General features: G+C 43.5%; 2 protein-coding genes across 11 annotated transcripts in view; both read right to left on the reverse strand.

The window, feature by feature from the left end:
- The window catches only part of zgc:85932 (uncharacterized protein LOC405875 homolog), a 30388-nt gene extending 25355 nt beyond the window's left edge, over window positions 1-5033 (reverse strand). The window contains exon 1 of the mRNA XM_063204359.1: window positions 4726-5033. Coding sequence (XP_063060429.1) covers window positions 4726-4911 — 186 coding nt within the window. The 5' untranslated portion in view covers window positions 4912-5033. The remainder of the gene's footprint in view (window positions 1-4725) is intronic.
- A 4476-nt stretch (window positions 5034-9509) lies between these two features.
- LOC134454280 (adapter SH3BGRL-like) overlaps window positions 9510-19386 on the reverse strand; it is a 34763-nt gene continuing 24886 nt past the window's right edge. For all 10 annotated transcript variants that reach the window (XM_063205196.1, XM_063205200.1, XM_063205198.1 and 7 more), the window contains 2 exons: window positions 16790-16868; window positions 9510-11450 (listed from right to left, as the gene is read on the reverse strand). In XM_063205196.1, coding sequence (XP_063061266.1) covers window positions 16836-16868 — 33 coding nt within the window. In that variant the 3' untranslated portion in view covers window positions 9510-11450; window positions 16790-16835. The remainder of the gene's footprint in view (window positions 11451-16789; window positions 16869-19386) is intronic.

The raw sequence follows: 19386 nt of genomic DNA on the forward strand, positions 1-19386 counted from the left end.
TCAGCTGTGTGATAAAAATGCTCTATGCACAGTAAAATCACTTTGTGTAAAATGTGTTGAAATTTAGATTAATTCTCCTGGGTCCACCAGGCCCATGAAAAAACAAAATAATGGTGATAGTGATGGGCAACCTGGATTCCAAAGCTGAAGTCCAGTGCCACATATTCCAAATATAGCCAATATAATGAACCAGCTGACCCACCGCAAGTATCAAGCAAGAGATTGCGAAGCTGTATGACTTTTGTGTGTTTCACCTGTGGGCCTACAGGATTGTACAGGTAGCTGTTAACACCTGTTGGAACATCTGTACTAAAGCTGTGAATGCTCCTTGGAATGACTTGTGTTTTTTCAAGAAATCCCAGTCAATACAACTGTATGTGATGTTGGAAAGAATGGCTTCCCAAAACCTGTAGCCTACTTAAGTGACTTCTAAGTAAGTATGTCATGGGTATCACCAGGTCCAGAGTTCATTGCCAAGGGCCTCTCAGGTAAGTTACGGTACTCATCTGATGGAGTAAAGTGAAATACTACCACAGGCGATGGGATAAAGAAGTAATGGCACTCTTCGATACAGTTGTATTGACTGCCTTGTAGCCTAGTCATTCCAAGGAGCATTCACAGCTTTAGTACAGATGTTCCTCCATGAATTGTAGGCCCACAGGTGAAACACACAAATATAACAATATAACAATATACAGATAACAATAACAAATAACAGTCATACAGCTTTGCCATCTCTTGCTTGATACTAGCAGTGGTCCAAGGCAGCAAGGAATTGATATTGTGTTGCAAAACAGCAATTTTGCCTGAATATAGCAGTTTGACCATCAGTCTGTCCCGAGACTGAAGTCTGATCGACTGAATACACATCCTGCTTAGATATTCTTTCTGTTTGTGCTCCCAATACAGGTGATTTCACTAATTACCTCATCAACCTGGCTTAAGTGGTAATTAGGATCAGCTGGTTCATTATATTGGCTGGGGCAAATGTGTCACAGGGTTTGTCCACCTCTGTTTTAAGACAATGGGAAACCTGGATTCAAAAGCTACAATCCAGTGCCACAGATTTCAAATTACCTGGTTTTACCTGTCCAATTGCCTTAATTGGAAAGGTAAAACTAGGTATGTCATTTGGAATATGTGGCACTGGACTTCAGCTTTGGAATCCAGGTTGCCCATCACTATCACCATTGTTTTGTATTTTCATGGGCCTGGTGGACCCAGTAGAATTCATCTAAATTTCAAAATATTTTACATGCATAGAAAATTTTTATCACACAGCTGAGGCAATATGTTTTTATTGGGTAGCTTTATGCAGCGAAATGTCCATTTCTATTCCAAGATTCTGACTATCACCATTATTTTCTATTTTCATGGGGCTGGTGGACCCGGTAGACTTCATCCAAATTTCAAAATATTTTACACAGTGTGTTTTTACTGGGTGTAGAACATTTTTACTATAGGGCCAAGGCAATATCTTTTCATAGGGGGCATCTGATGCACCCTAATGCTCAGGGTACCTCAGTCATGGAGGAGGATGGGGGAGAGCACTGGTTAATTACTTGAATATTTTAGAAAAAACAAGTGGGAAAGAGCTCTTCGTATCTGCATGAATAAAGGCATATCATGGAGCAGGATGGTAAGTAGCAGCATAACTGTTGTGAATCACCATCTAACCAGGAGATTCCATCTTCCTCCGCTCTCTGAAATGGAAGTGATATCGTTGGGCTTTTTAACAATTTGGTCAGTGTGGCTGTCCCAGGTGAGGTCTTCTATGATGTTGACACCAAAGCACCGAAGAGAGTTATTTTGCAGAAGAACTAGCTGTCACAAACCCACAAACTGTAGTGAAAATGTAAATACATTATATTCTCCACATTGGGGTCCTGCATCTCTGTCGGTCGCTATTCCACGACAGGGATATTCTCACCACATGTTATCCCTTAGTAATAACAACCATATATTCCAGCTCCAGAAGATTCAAACTTTATAGGGGTGTCAGTTGTGTTTTTGGAACAAAAACTTAAAGGTGACCTGTGTAGGATGGTGGCCAAAGTAGGTAGGCTATTGCAACTATGCTGCTCATTGAAACTGTGCAGAGATCTTTTTCATGAATATTTACTTAATAATTAACTAATATTTACTAATAAAGCAAACCAACCAATATGTAACGGAGGCTAACTAGCAGAGTTGTTGTGGAACGTAAACCTCCCTCCCAAAGCCTCATACAGTGTCAATGTCGTTGGGCTGATGGACTGGTCCTTTAGTCCAGCGGTATCGTACTGTGTCTCCCATTGCCGGACAGTTGTAGCTGTCGAGGTGACAGGTTTGCGTCCCCGAGGGGGACGGACTGTGCAAGAAGACCTCCATCACAGTGGTGCCGTGACCCAGATGGGAGTGAGGTTTAAGGGGCAGAGTGTAACGGAGGCTAACTAGCAGAATTGGTGTGGAACGTTAGTAAACCTCCCTCCCGAAAGCCTCATACAGTGTCAATGCCATTGGGCTGGGGGACTGGTCCTTTAGTCCAGCGGTATCGTACTGTGCCTCCCATTGCCGGACCATTGTAGTTGACGAGGTGACAGGTTCACGTCCCCGAGGGGGGGACGGACTGTGCAGGAAGACCTCCGTCACACAAAGCCAAAGTACCGTAAGTTTCGCAGCAAAAAAATGGCCATTTCTGTAAATCCAAAATGGCGGACATGGACAAGATCCCCTTTTTCATGTATGACAAGTGCAATTTTCCCAGTCAAGATGGATACTTATGATGTGATGGTGGTGGTAAAGTATTTGTGAAAAGTATTCATGAAAAAGCTAACATTTGTGAATGGGCAGCATGAATTCTGGCAATAAACTACTAAAACATATTACACAGTGCACCTTTAAGGAGCAGAGATGTACGTAATTGGTAGGGTGCCTATTTGGATATAGGTTACATATGACTCTTTTTTTCTTTAAAAAAAAAGGCATATGCAAAGTAGGCCAATCAGTTCCGCAAAAAGCTGATTGGCTGGACCTCGCCAATACACTGGAGGACTGGGAAATTAGGTCCTGTCCTATATGGCCAACATTCTGAAATATCGTTCGCTCTAATAAACGATAACGATCTTTAATAAAGTTAAGAAAGTGCGCGGTAGACTTCTTTCTTTTGAAGTATTGAACATTCCTGTGCTTACCTGTACCCAGGAGCTGTGCATGGAACTTTGAAGGGAGAACGGGGTAATGTGAGACACAGGGTAATGTGAGACACCCCCGGCCTATATCTCAGCATTGGAACAAATTGTGATAATTTAACCACATTGTTTTCAACACGCTTTCATTCCCTACTTACCAGGAAGAAAAAATGGTTGTTTGGCTTTAGTAAGCATATTTGTTTCACAAAAAAAGTGTTTTTGGCTCATAAAAGTAACATTTCGCTCGGTACACATAACGAACTGTTTCGTCAAAGAAAATAGATTCAGGTAGATAAATTTAAGGCTACTATGCATATTACTGCACTTCCCAACACATGAAACCATATGGTTGATAGTGGTATAAGATTGGCCTGAAAAGCCAGACATGTTTTTTTTTCTAAAAAGGTGGGTATGGGGTAAACTCAGACACATGGATTGGGGTAAAGTGAGACACTTAAAACACAATAAAACACATGTAATTAAGGTCTTAAAACACAATTCTGTGAAATATTACATTAATTGGTTTTATTTCTAGTCATATAAGTTGCAGGCAGGTCTGGATTGACACATATGGCTCAATATGGCTGCGGCCTCGTCTCCGGGGTAAAGTGAGACACTTGACCACTTTTTAAAAAACAATTATATTTTTATGGTCCTTTGTCATGAAGATATTCTGATCATTTCCATAGTTGGGTAACATCTTGAATTAGTGGAAAATGTGGAAATTGTACATACATAATTTTAGCTTGGCTTGAGGAGTTCATTAAAAAAAAAATATCTCACATTACCCCGCTCTCCCCAACTGTTGAATTCTGAAATATCCCTTTGAAGGTGCACTCTGTAATGTTTTAGTATTTTATTTCCAGAGTTAATACTGCCCATTCACAATGTTATCTTTTTCATGAATACTTAACCACCACCATCAAATTCTAAGTATTCACTATGACTGAGAAATGCATGACAAGGGGATTGGGGATTTAGTGCTTTGGTCATACTAGTAGGCCTAGTTTGTTATTTTGTAAATATTCATGAAAATATCAAATTTGGCAGTAGACAGCACAGTTTCAATGACAAAGAGACAGTATAGGGCAACCTAGTCTGGCCACCATCCTACACAGTACACAGTGACCTTTAAATATTTTGCATGTCATTGCATGTGTGTTTAGGGATGACCGCATAGCGACAGTGGATGGACACACCTGTGCCTTGTTTTCCATACAGGTTTGACCACAAAACAAACACTAGCCTGGCCCCTCAATGACTAAACAGTAATGTCTGGATGGACAACAGCCTACATACACAATAACCTACACAATAAGAAAGTGACAGCATAACCTACTGCCACTGCTTTCATTGAGTCACAGGCACACACATCGTAGCCTACGCAAAATAATCTACATACTAAATACTAAAAATAGCCTATAGGGCCTAAATGTAAACTTTTTTTTAAATCAACTAGCAGTGCATGAAACTCGACAAGCTTCATTAACTTTCATAGTTGGATGTTTAGGACCACGTTGCAGTTCAACTGCACTTGAGAGATTTCAGAACTTGCCTTGGGCCGCTTCCATTCAACTTTGGGCTGCAGAACATCAACAGAGAACGATCGGTCGACGAATAGCCCATCTGTGAAATTGCCGGTTGCAGTATACCCGAGCGTCTGGTCTCGCACTTCCACATTTGGACTGCCGCCTGGGTCCGGCAATCTATCTGGTGACCGCGATGGTTCCGTGTCTGACATAACAGAGGTGTAGGCCCACAAACGATCCGAGGTGGTGGTCAGTAGGCCTAGGCTATCTGTGCCAGAATGGGGAAACTCCACGTTAATCGGGGTAGTAACTTTGACGTTGCCCTTTTCCCCAGGTGGGCTTTCACTTTGCGTTGTAGGAGTGCTCTTGAGTCTAAAACCACACCTACAAGGTGTGCTGCGTTGGCAGGAAGACAAACACCTGACGCGGTCGGACTCGCACTGCCTTTTTCTCCAAACCAAATGATTTGCGTCCAACAGTTCCATGCAGTTGCCTCCAGAGTTAGTTCTCCAAAGTAGAAGTCGAACTCACAGGTGTTATTACAACAATTCTAGCATTATATTAGGCCTACCCTACATTGTTTGTAATATCATTATATATATGGGCCCTATGTATGTTGCTATTAGGCCTGCATCTGTAATAGAAGCCTATTTCTAAGCTAGAACTACCTCTCCAGCTACTGTACATCCACGGCTGTACGACTTGATATTTCATTCAAAGCATCTTGAGTAGTCTCACCGTAGCCAATGTGAACCTTCTTTTGTGGGCTACATAGGCTATAATCGGAGTGTTGTTGAAAAGGTCTTGGTGTGCCGTCTCATGCGCGCGCGCAATTTTTCAAAGCTCCCAACGGACAAGATGCGACTTGAACAGGAGGTATGGCATTCGCTTTTGGGTTGTTTTGCTAGAAGGCTCGAGTAGGCCTAGTTCTGCAGGAATGCGTGAGAACGGGACAGTGTGCATACTGAAAGAGAGGTTCATGACTTGATCAGGTGGTAGGGCCTACTCAGACAACTTCTTGACCTGTATACGGGTCAATGTTAAAAAAAAAGACGAAATAAATAGTGATTGATTTTGCTAGAAAACACACTGTCTCCCCAATGCCAAACAGATATAAAGCTCAAATATTTTAGGCTGGATGTCAGGATTCTCCAATTATTTTATCAACCACTATAAACAAGGTATTTTATCGTTGGGTAAATCAGCGACTAGCCTACGTATGGATAGGACCACAAAATACTACAGCGCATCATGTCAGCCAGCCGGGCAGGGCCATATCAAGGACCGGGCCAGTGGGGACAGCGCCCAGGGGCTCGAGGGTCCAGGGCCCCAGGTGACAGGGACGACAATCATAGGGCTCGTGGTCCACTCCACAGCCCTCGTGGCGCAGCTGGGTGATTGGCATAGACCAGACATCTGCAGTTGAGTCGTGCCTTGAGCTTATTTGAAGAACAATGGACCAAATTTGGGCTGAAAGTCATAAATTCCCAGGCATGCAAGTAACATCAAACCTGAGCTGGAGTCTGAACACCACATCCATCGTGAAAAAAGCCCAGCAAAGGCTGTACTTTATTAGGATGCTTGGCTGCACTGAATTACCGCCCTCTTACCCAGGCCTACAGAGGACTTGTAGAGAGCATTCTCACAACAGGCATCACTGTCTGGTATGGCAACATCACTCAGGCTGAAAGGAAGTCTTTGCAACAAATAATCAAGACTGCGGAGAGGATTATAGGCACAGCACTTCCCTCCATGGACTCCATATATGTACAGCGCAGCCATAGGAGAGCAGAGAGAATCATTAAAGACCCACTCCATCCAGCTAACTCTCTGCTCATACACAAGAACTGCACATACAAACTGAGACAGAGTAGAGCGGACAGCATTCCTACCAGAAAAGCAAGGGTTTTCAACAGTTTCTTCCCAGCAACAGTGAGGCTGATGGCAAAAAAGAACATTTGATCCAGCTTTTGTATTATTCTTTTGATCTCTTTGATTTTTATCACTTGCCTTCCTATTTTTCTATTTAATTCTATTTATTGACTCAGAGGGCCTGCACAAGAGTTCCTATGTGCTGCTTGGACTACTAGTTTATGCACAAATGGCAAATAAAGTACTTTGAACTTTGAAATTTTAACTGACCCAACATACCCCCTGTACCCAAAGTTTTTAAGAAGCACTTGGTTAAATGTCAGATTCCTGCAAAGACCAGTCAGGACAGCAAGATACCACAAGTCAATTGTACCTACATAGCAATTAGACTGTAACATCAAGACAAAAGCAACTGCGGCACTTTAGTCCACTCACCTGCACAAATTTACGTTTATGCATTTATTTTATGCAGCACACTTTCTTCTGTTTTTAACTTATGTTTTTATCCCTTATTGTTATTTTATTGTACATCACACCTTTCATCACCTATTTATTTTAATGTGGTGTGTCTACTGTCAATTCTCTGTATGGTTATGTCTTGAAATGTGTAATGTGGACCACTTGAGTTCCCCCCTGGCAGATAATACAGTTTACCATGACCCATCAGTCTTTTACCACCTAAACATAAAATTGCATTTGCACCTAGGTCTACTTCACACTTATCTAGCTAGGCTACGTAAGCGTGAAATGGTTACATCCCATTGATCCGACAGCCCATTAGTCCGACCACAGCTAGATAGATAGAAAGCCTAGCTGGATAACCGTGAAGTAGGCCTAGATGCAAATGCAATTTCGTGTTTAGGTGGTGCCGCCTTGAAAGACTCTGACATCCGGGTGCATGTGGGCACCCTTGTGCGGGTTACAAACAAACAAACAAAAATCAGAAAAAACTTCTCCTTCTTCTTCAAGCCTTAAACAATATAAAAAAACAACAACAGATGTAGCAAAGTTAATAACTCTGCATGTCGTCTACTTATAGGCCCATTTGAGATCAGTTGAGTTTACCTATTTTTGGTTAGAATAACAAGCCAGGTCCCATTCCGTGTCAACTCTGAACCCCTGTTGTGACGTTCCTGAATGAAATAATTATTGGCTCCTAGATGCAAAGGATTGGTGTTAAGTCACAGCTAGGGAGCCATTCTTATCCTTTTTTTCTGTTCATTTTCAGCATGTAACCTTCACGTTGAGTACTCCAATGTAAACCAATACAATGTCCCCTAGTAAAGGGAGTGGCAGGGGCAGGTGGATTCTTCTTACGTACATGAAAGAAAGTCCATTGGGAAACTCCAACTCCCATTGTCATTGTGACACAGCACTCCACAGCACACAAGTGAACACTGCACACAACAAAATTGCATTCATGCCTCACCCGTGCAAGGGGGCAGCCCTCAATGGCGCCCTTGGGGAGCAGAGCGGTGGGACGGTACCATGCTCAGGGTACCTCAGCTCAGTCATGGAGGAGGATGGGGGAGAGCACTGGTTAATTATTCCCCCCACCAACCTGCCGGGTTGGGAGTCAAACCGGCAACCTTTTGGATACAAGTCTGACGCCCTAACTGCTTACCCATGACTGCCCATGACATGACATGCTATGTGAACACTGAATACATATTTTCAAAAACAGCCAAGGGTGCTGTGGTTTACTGCGATAAGTCACCATACCATATATGGTCAACATTGCCCACACATGCGGACTCATGTTCTAGTCCGGCTTGGGTCATTCTCCAAACCTATCCCATCTCTCTCTCCCAACCATTTCCTGTGACCTCTTCACTGTTAATATCAAATAAAGGCCAGAAGTATAAAATTAAGTTTATTTCAGCTTTCCAAAACGAGCCAGATGTGCTAGTCTTTTGAGCAGTTCTTGGAAGATAAGGAACCAGAGCCGGAGCCAGACACATAAATTGCATCTGTAAGCCCCGCCTCTTCCCTCAGGTGTCTGATGTACCCGTCTAGAACTGTATGTCTGTAAATGCATCAGGTAAAAGGTCACTAGGGTTGCCCTGGGCCACATTCATCTTTAATCTGCGTCTGAATGTGACTTGCACACGGGGACGTAGCAGGAAATTATGGGCCCTATGTACAATCAGCTCCAATGATAAAGGGCATCACCTTCAGTGCTTCAGCAATTTTGTTCCAAATCTGAGCCCCCCTACAGGTGAGAGGTGAACACACCTAAGATATTTCCCTAGAGCAGGGGTGGGGAACTGATGTTTCAAGGGCCGTCTTATCCGGCCCCCGATATAATTTTAATGTTGTGCAATTTCACATGAAATAATATAACATTTTCTAAAGAAGTCTTAGACATTACATTTGCAATCCAATTGAGTTATATTTTCAGGAGCCCGAGTGACGTTTGGGGTCTGTTGTAGGTGACCGCCTTCAATAGGTGTCCTGAAGTGCAGGGGGAAATCCTGGTTTGTGTTTATAGTACGGCCCTTGGAGGACTTAATAAAATGTGAAGTGGCCCGTCAAATGAAAAAGGTTTCCCACCCCTGCCCTAGAATGAGTGTTTTATTTCGCATGTGATGGGAATGCTCGGGGCTAGAAATGGGAATGAGACGGCATAGTTTGAGGTTTGGTTAAAAAAACCTCTGCCAAATGTAATGTGACATAATGAAACAAAAGACAGGCGTTGTGAAATTCCTTTCTTTTGAAAGAATTGAAGTTTCTTTTTTTAGATGACTAGAGAAGCCGTCGGCCCATATAATATTGAAGTAGTTGAGGTGTAATAAGGTTTCGCATGAATGTAGAAGAGCAGACTGAGGAAGAAGATGTCTGACTCTGTAAAGTAAACCAACACATTTAGATCCATGAATACTCACAATGCATTAAAATAGAACACCACGGCACAGACGCCCACTCTTGCTCACACCACTGGATGTTTTATTGGCTTTATTGTAAGAAGACCACGTTTTCCCATCTCCTACACCTAACATGCAACGTACAATAACACACAAACAGACCACACCAACAAACCAACAGAACAGGCAGACGGGCAGACAGACAGGTGGGCAGGCAGACAGCCAGCCTACTAAGGCCCAGCCCACAATAAGCAGGATACATATGTAATTATATAATAATGTACTGTATCCTTTAACACCTCCCTCCTATCCACACTAATACAGCAAGTTCGAACTCGGTAAGCTGAGCTTTTTCAAAACGACAGCTGAAGTGGAGGGATCAGAAAATGTTCTGTTGCTATGACAGCACTTCTGTTAACGACAAGTGTGGACGGAGATTGTTTGTTCTACAGATAGGCGGATTTGTATTTATCCTGCTTAATGTGGACGGGACCTTAGAGTAATATAATATTTGCATCTCAGGCTTGCAAGACCCACTGCACTGTAAAAATGTCAAGGTTCCTCAAAGAACCTTCCTTTGGTTCATGGGGGAACCGAAAGGTCCTGTCATGAACCCTTGTGGGAAGAATTCCCTGTGGTTCCATACAGAACCTTCAGAGGTTCTTACAAAGCTGAAAGGTTCCTCAAATGGCCTTTGGGTTCCTGTGTTCTCTGAAAAAGAAATCCTTGGGGTTCTTCCAAGAACTTATTTGTCACATTTTCGACTTTCAAGGGTTACTCTACACAAGGGCAAACTGAAGGCTCTTCAAGTAATTTTGAATTTTTACAGTGTGGTCAAGTTGAAGTCAGCAAAAGAAAAGATGTCAGCAGTGGTGGGGTACTTCAGTTTCCTCTCCTTCAGGTGGATGTGCGTTTCATTGACCGTCAGCCTCACTCTGGCCAGAACTGACTCCAAGAGCGAATTCCAATCTGCGGACTCCCGTCCTCCGTTGCTCATTCACTTGTCTCCTTGTGGCCTTGTCACCGACAACAGAATTGAATTTCAATATCTCACAAAACCTCAATTCTGATGTAATTTTCTCATTTGCAAACGGGATGGTGAATGAAGAATATTCCCCCAAAAGTTGTTGTGGCTAGGCTGACAGCGGGGAAACTTTATTGTTTTTTCCACCGAGTCGGGTCGTCAGCGAAACGCAAGGTTGCAAGCACAGACCGAGGACGGGAGTCTGCATGCTGTCAGAATTTGGCCTATTTGTTTTCCTTATATATATATTGACTCCTGAGGAACATTTAGGTGTGGTGTAGGGGCTTGAGTTTTGTCAGTAGTAGGATCACACATTTATACCAGTATAAAACATTCACTCATTGGCACAAGGGCAAATTCAAAGAGACATTAAGATGGAGGCCTGGTGTTCAAGAACACAACGGGCTTTCCCTCCGGTGCATGAAGGTTACCATGGCAATACCATTAGTGATCAGGCGACATCAGGGTAAGAAACACTTCCTTCTCTTTTTAGAAAAATCTATTCTATATTTTTCGTATGTACAGTACAACAACAAAGCACAGTGTTCAAAACAGATTAGACAGGTTTCGATTTCTAAATAAGGGTTTAGATCAGGGTCTGAATCTGTATTCCTCTTGATGGACGCTGCACACAATTGCAATGAAAGCAGCAACAGCAGCAGCATTTACGTATACGTTTTTCTCTTTTCAGTAGCACACACCAGCAACAACAAAAAGAATAGAGTTTTTGTATAAGTGGGTGTCCAGAGGGAAAGATGGGGTGGGGGGGCTGTTATCGGAGGGTTCCCACCAGGCGTAAACCTCCTTTCCTGGGAGAGAGAGGTGGGGTAGTGGGATGGCTCTCCAGTACCAGCCCTGGCTTCGGTTGTAGGTGGACTGTCAGTGGGTCCGGTTTCTTTTTGAGGAAGGGGGGGTGGTGGGGTTGGGGTTAGGGGCACCTTGGAGCTTCAGCGGGGAACAGGGGTGCAGGACAACCGGGGAAGAGACCAAGCTGCAAAAGAGAGAGAATGCAGTGTTAGGATGAAGTAGAAGTATTAGCCCGACACACGGATGGGGGTAGAAGAAAATAGAGACTGAGAATAAAAGCGTTCTACTCTATTCTGGTCTGTTCTATTCTATTCTATTCTATTCTAATATATTCTATTGAAGAATGGAGGTAAACTCCCTCAGTTCTCTGTATAACATGTAGAAAGACCTTGTATTCGTCTTGTACTAGACGGGGCATTCTGAATATCAGTTGTAACAATGTTGCAACCAAAGTAACATGACCACAGTATGTTTCAGCCACACACACACACACACACACACACACACACACACACACACACACACACACACACACACACACACACACACACACACACACACACACACACACACACACACACACACACACACACACACACACACACACACACGACCTTTCTCTTCGTGCCTACTGGTGAACTATTTAACTAGTGTATCATATCTGGTTGCACCAGGCTCATATCATGCCCATGGCACAACACAATAGCGGCATACTGCTCAAAGAATAGCCACAGCCTTTGACTATGCCCTTCACTTGACACGCACGCACGCAGGCACTCCAAACTGTACAGACAACAAGGTGGCAGGATTATGACACAGAGTTGCAATGGTTATTGATTATTAATTTATCTACAGCACTGGTCATAACAATCACTTGGAGGAGAGGAGAGGAGAGGAGAGGAGAGGAGAGGAGAGAGACGAGAGACGAGACAAGATTACAGCAGAGGAGAGGAGAGGAGAGGACAGGACAGGAATGGGGAGGAGAGGAGAGGAGAGGACAGGAGTGAGGTTTCACGTTTGAAAGGGCCTTTCTGAAAGAAACCCAGAAAACCTTTTAGGTACTTCTAGTCAGCATTCTATGGCTTCTTTGTATCAGCAATACAGTAGACAGACATACGATCACAAACAGACAGATAAATAACTCAAAATTATTCAAAAGTTTTCAGTCTCTTTTAAGACCTCCCCCCGAAGCCACGCCTTTACAATACAGGAACGCTCTGAGAGGGAGGCAGAATGACGTTTGATGGATGCATCAGGCTCTCCAAGCTTACCTTTAACACCAACATTACCAGTGAAACTGGTGTAACTAAACCAATAGCTTTAGGAGACACAGGTCGCATTCCAATATGCGAGCTTGCTTCCTCCACTTGTGGTTGTGGCCTCGCCCCGCCTCCTGGCCCCTCCTCCGTGGAGAAAACAATGAAATTTCCCAGCTGTCAGCCTACCCAAAACAACTTTTGGGGGACTGTTTTTCATTCACCATCCCAATTGCAAATGAGAAAAAGACTTTACAATTGAGCTTTTGCAAGATATTGAAATATAATTCTGTTGTCAGTGAAGTCATCATGACATATTACTTCCTGGTACGAGGCCACAAGCACAAGTGGAGGAAGCAAGGTCACATATTGGAACGAACACGCAGTATTGGACACATGGTTGCACAGTCCCCGCACTATGGCCACGTACTGAAGTGCTCTGCTCTTCACTTACTGTATATGTCAACACTGACCAACAGCTCCACCTGCTGGTTACAGTAAAAACTCACGGTGGAAGAGAACGCAGTAGATCTATGGATCAAAGCTGCGGTGTGTGTGTGTGTGTGTGTGTGTGTGTGTGTGTGTGTGTGTGTGTGTGTGTGTGTGTGTGTGTGTGTGTGTGTGTGCGTGTGTGTGTGTAGGGCTCTAATTGAACTTTTTAAAATCACAAGATTCTAATTTTACTAGCCTCATAATGGGTCAGTAAGTTGCTAGTAGGTTGTTCTTTTCTACCAGTCAAGCTGAAATTTCACCAGTATTTGGCCGGTTGGCTGGTGTTAATTTAGAGTCCTGTGTGTGTGTATATATACTGTACCTCAACAACGCAATAGAGAGAAGAAGAATCGAAATGATTTGCCCTCATGACGTCTTATTCACCCCCACAGTGATGGTCCAAAAAAGTATTACTACTACTAGATACTTAACTAACACATGAACATGAATACCAATTAGGATATGATGACTGGGACACATGCACACACAACCTGAATGGCAGTCTTTACAACAACAACAACAACAACAACAACAACAACAGAGAAGATGTTAAGCAAAGCTATTTGCACTAACCAAAATAATAAGTGATCTTAGGCTCAGCACTGCCGCTAACAAAGTTTCAGCACTTATCCTCCTCGACCTCAGTGCCGCCTTTGACACGATAGACCACAACATACTAATTTTGAATCTAATCCTTGAATCTTGGGTAGGACTGTCCGGCCACGTCTTAGAGTGGTTCAAAACATATATTACAGGAAGGCAGTTTTTTGTCACCATCGGAGAATACGTCTCCAACAAGTATGATGTGCCTTTTGGAGTTGCTCAGGGTAGTTGCTTGGGCCCTCTCCTCTTCTCTCTCTATATGTTGCCCCTGGGCTCCATCATCAGAGAGCACAATGTTGATTTTCATAGCTATGCCGATGACACTCAACTATATATCTCTGTCGAGCCTAGCCACACCACTGCCATTCATGCCTTGACTAAATGCATGTCTGCCATCACAGATTGGATGAACAGTAACTTCCTAAAATTAAATGAGGATAAAACTGAAGTGTTGCTCATTGGGCCTAAGAAAAAACGTGCAAAACTCCACTCAAGCCTAGGTGACCTAAGCATGCACATTAAAGGTAAGGTTACTAGCCTAGGTGTGGTCATAGACTCGGATTTGAGCTTTGAGCCTCACATCAACAAGATAACAAAATCTGCTTTTTTCCATCTTAGAAATGTCAACAAAGTGCGCGGCTTGGCCCCCCGACAAGACGCTGAGAAACTTATTCATGCCTTTGTCACCAGTAGGCTAGACTACTGCAATGCTCTCTTCTCTGGTCTCCCAAAAAAAATAATTGACAAATTGCAACTCATTCAAAATTCTGCGGCAAGAATCCTAACAAGAACCAGAATGAGAGAGCACATCTCTCCTGTCTTGGCAGACCTGCACTGGTTACCTGTCTCATACAGAATCGACTTTAAGATTCTGCTCACAGTATTTAAAGCATTAAATGGACTTGCCCCTAGTTATATCTCTGACATGCTCTCTTTTTATGCCCCTGCTCGAGCTCTCAGGTCCACTGATGCCAAGCTGCTAAGGACCCCCACCCCCCGCAAAAGAAGATCGGCGACGCCGCGTTTGCCTGCTATGCGCCCAAGAGATGGAACGCCCTCCCCATCGAGATCTGATCAGCCACCTCCGTCGACTCCTTCAAGAAGCAGCTGAAGACCCACCTCTTCATCCTTGCCAACTCCTAGCTGCCAAGGCGTCATAGTGTCCCAGCTGCCGCAGCGCCCTTACTACTCGCAACCAGCCCTGGCAGGGGGCTCCCCTAGGTGGCCGCTGGTCTCTGCCTGAGGTTTCTTCCTGACTATAGGGTTTTTTTTCTCAGACCTCACTGACAGGGCTGTAGTGGAGGGTAAACGCACGTAAACACCGTTTACGCACCTCTGGAATTTAGGAAATAGCGTTTACCCACCTCTAAATAGCGTTTACCCACCTCTTAATAGCGTTTACGCAGCTCTTAATGGCAATTACGCACGTCAAAGTTTCCTGCGCCTTGTGATCTGCCGTTGGAATAATCCAAAATAAATTTGGTGTCATTTAAAAAATATTGTTGAACATACTGAACGCTTTAGTAGGAATCATTTTCATCTGCTCTGTATTCGGGTATGTGACCTTCCAATCAGTGCTTTTCGGCTGCGGCGGCGACACCAATCAGGATCCAGGGAATATGTAAACACATACACGTTGTGTAGTTGCCTGCCTGCCTGCCTACCTGTTCAAAGTTAGTCATCATGGATATTATTTAGGAGATATTTGAAGAGACCATCCAGTGCTTCCACTTCCGCAGATGCCAGCAAAAACCCTCACGTACAAAGTAAGACTGACAGAGATCAATTTACATGAGTCGTTAAATGTGATTCATAAATAAGTTTGACTTGACGAATTATGGCAATGACAGAACGCGCTTTCAGATTAGCTAATGCGTAGTCATGCTATCCTTGTATTGCACTCGTCACCCACCGCTAGTCATTCTATCACGAAAGCTAGCAATGCCACCAGTGTAATTTCATAACAATAATTTTACAGCACGAGACGTTCTCGTGCTTCAAGGTGAAATGAGAATAGCAAATCAAATAAAAGGTCAATTGTCATTCTAAATACTGCAAAAATATGATTTATGTGATGGCTTATAGGCCTATATGATTTTTTTTTGAATTGGCACATGTAAATCAAAAATAGCAATCTTATATTTTCTAAATATAAAACAATATAACAAAAAACATGCTGTATAGGCTATTTATGCTGACATAGGTAGTTATAGCCTACATGGGTGATCCTTTAACTTATGTTGTCAGTGTAATTGGCAGGGTGCTTAACTGGTGTTCTCAGCCCCACAACTACTTTTTTCAGGCAGTGATGGTACAGGCAATGAGGCAGAGGTCACAGGGACAGGAGAAACACCAGGAGATCAGATAGAGATAGAAGAGGAAAGAGGAGGAAAGGAAAGAGGACCAACAGAGAATGAGGAAACAGAGAAAGATGAAATAGGAGATGCAGAAACAGGTAGTGCGAGAGGAGACACACACACACACACACACACACACACACACACACACACACACACACACACACACACACACACACACACACACACACACACACACACACACACACACACACACACACACACACACACACACCATATCTACTGTAGCCTAGATAGTTCTTACTCTACACATACTTTTCTTTACTGTTGAAATTTGAAATTTAATTGATCTAATATGACTTTAACTGATAACGTCATGGAATATGGCCAGGTTGTCACGTTGCGTCGCGTCACGGTCTGTCTGATCAAAAAATTCATAGTTTACCCACCTCTAATTTGACCACTACAGCCCTGCTCACTGAGCTTTTTTTTCCCCCTTACAAACTATGAATCAAGCGAAAGGGAGTTTTTCCTCACCCCTGATGCCACCAGGGGCCGCACCTGAGCGCCCAATCTCTGTGTGACTATCTATGACTTATGATAGGCCCAGCCACTATGGACCTCACGCATCTAAGAATCCTGGTCCTAACCTACGTTGACCTTATGACTCTACAATCTCTGTCTATCTCTTCTTCCTCTGCCTTCCTGCTATTTCTGCCTCTCCTCTATACCTCTCCTTTTAAATCCATCTCTAACAATGTTTTTTTTCCCATTTGTTAAGCACTTTGAGTTACACGCCTTGTATGACACAGTGCTATACAAATACAATTATTATTATTATTATTATTATTTACCTTGGCGACAAAACCACGACTCCTTCTCCACTCCCGATCTGGTTCTCTAGGCCTCCTCTTCTTCCTCTTCCTCTTCCTCCTGGTATGGGGAAGACAAAAGAGGCTGTAATATTGGCTCAGGGGCAATAGGTCTACACCACGCACAGTGGGTCATGCACTTGGTAGTCGGACGAAACACGACACGAAGTTCACGACAGACGGAAAAACCTGAAGTATGAAGGATGACCAGACAAAGTTCATTAGCAAAAATGAGAAGAATAGAAAAATTAAATGTAAAAGTAAAATAAATGTATGATGTGGGCAGGGCGTGCACTGCTAATGGAAATGAGAGAAAAGCCCTCAAATGTTTACAATAAATGGGGATTTTTTTCGATGATGAATAATGGCTAGTAGTATGTGTGTTTTTGTAACACAGACGTAGGCCTAAGTGTCGCAACATACATTACTCGTCCAATTGTCCACATACTATTCAAGCAGTCATGTGACAAAATAAAATGTTGAACTTGAACATGAAAATGTACAGTAGTACACCCATCGTTGACATTGACAATCCAACATTCATGTAGCCATTTCAGAACACATACAGGAGTCTTAAGTCAGACACAAAGCTACTGTTACAGTCTGCAGTCCACTGACGACAAGGTGATCGACACATCAGCTATGTGGAACACGCATGACATCGACATCGACATCGACACAGTTACATCAAGCTAAATGTATGGCAATGTTATCTAGCTCTTCAAGCATAAAAGCAACACTAGGAGTTTTTAGAGAACTAAGAGAATAACTTTAATTCAGAATTGTGAAGTGTATGATTTTTCAAAGTGGAATTAAGTTCTATTCGGAATTAATTTGGAGTTAAATGCCCCATATAAACGAGACATGTGTCACTGTAACAGAGTAAAAGACATTTCTGAATTGAAGTTTCCTTGGTCAGTGTCAAATCTGCCGACCCACTATTTCAGTTCCAAGCTATAAGATGGCGTGAGAGAGAAAAAACTACTTAGCGTTTCTCTAAATGTCACAATGCATGTTGAGTAGAAACTGCCTGCAACTAGTTTATAATCTAATAGCTGAAGAAGAGGACCACAAGTTGTTCACACAAGAGAAAAATCAGAAAATCGGACAAGCAACAACAGACTAATTCCAGCAGACCAAAATCCTATCAAGACCTCTAGCACAACTTCAGGACAAAAGGCATCTCCAAGCAGGTACTTCTAAAACATGTGCAAGCGGGTATAAATACAGTACAGATCATCACAGGCATCGGCACAAGGAGTCTGGGGCACCAAAAGCATCACATACAGTACGTCTCCGCATTCTTGCTACACAGGACATGAATAGGACAAAAATAATTAGATGTCTCACAACAAAAATCAAGCTTCAAGACTTTCACACAGAGAAAAGGACAACACACACAACACAGTGGACATTAACAAATCTACTTCTTTTCCACTGCCATCTGAAGTTAATGCACTTTGTTACAGAAAAGAAATTCCTTGCCATCTTTGTTGTTTTTTTTAATGCAATCACTCTATATATGGTGTATGACTATGACGCATCACAAAACAGCTTCGCTGAGTGAGGCCTCTGCCGAGGAAACCAATTCCTCCTGAGGCGACATATAAGAAACACATCAGTCAGACATGGCAGTACAGTCAACTACAGTACAGCATTTTGATGGGGGTGGGGGCAGGGATGGTCTGGGATAGAAAACCACCCCAGGCATTTTTGTCATAGCCCAGCCCTTCACACACCCCCTGCCTTTCTACCATATTGCTATTTAGTTGCTCAGACTCCACTCTGTCTGTTTAAGATAGACCAATGGGACACCCCTTCAAAAAATGAGGGCTGGTCTCTAAGGAAAAAAACAAATAGACAAAAAGCAACAGCATCAGCCCCTAAGGACTGTCAACCCACCAGGAAAATGCCCTGTATTGCCAGATTACCAGTCCAGCCCTGGTTGGGTGGGGGGTTGTTAAGTGTGGGGGAACTACTGTAAACCCAATGACTCTGAATGGCCAGTCCCTGGCCTGGCATAGTGAGGGAACGAAGGAGCGAGCGGGGAAGCCAAATAGGAAAACTGTGACATCTCAGGGCTATAATTCCAACGACTGCAGGCCTGGACAGCCTCCTGGCTTGACTGTCTTGTCGTGGAGAGATTAAAGGAGAGAAAGGGGGGGAAGGAAGGAGGTGAGAGAGGAATGGTGTGGAAACTCAGACGAGCCGTCGCTCTGGGTGTCGCTAATGTTAGCTGCCTGCGAGTGGCGTAGCGCGGCGCATCGCAGGTGCTGCGAGGCAACTAAGCTGAGGTGCAGAGCACACAGCAGCTGTTCCTGACTGTCTCGCGTGTGACGCAATGGGGTCGAATGCTTGGAACATGATTCAGCCGCCTGCCACCAAGCCACCACAGCGGATAGCTTATGGGTGTCTGGGAACAGGAGACTCGGAGGGGATGGGAGGGGGAGAGGGGGGACGCACTCTTACCCTATGATGATGACTGTCCCAGGGGTAGAGGGGGCTGTACTGAACTTAAGCTGGCCAGACCTCGGAGAAATGGATGTTGGAGACTGATATTTTCCTGTGTTTCTCTGTGT

This window comes from Engraulis encrasicolus, chromosome 8 (assembly GCF_034702125.1).
Source record: "Engraulis encrasicolus isolate BLACKSEA-1 chromosome 8, IST_EnEncr_1.0, whole genome shotgun sequence".
NCBI classification, from domain to species: Eukaryota; Metazoa; Chordata; class Actinopteri; order Clupeiformes; family Engraulidae; genus Engraulis; species Engraulis encrasicolus.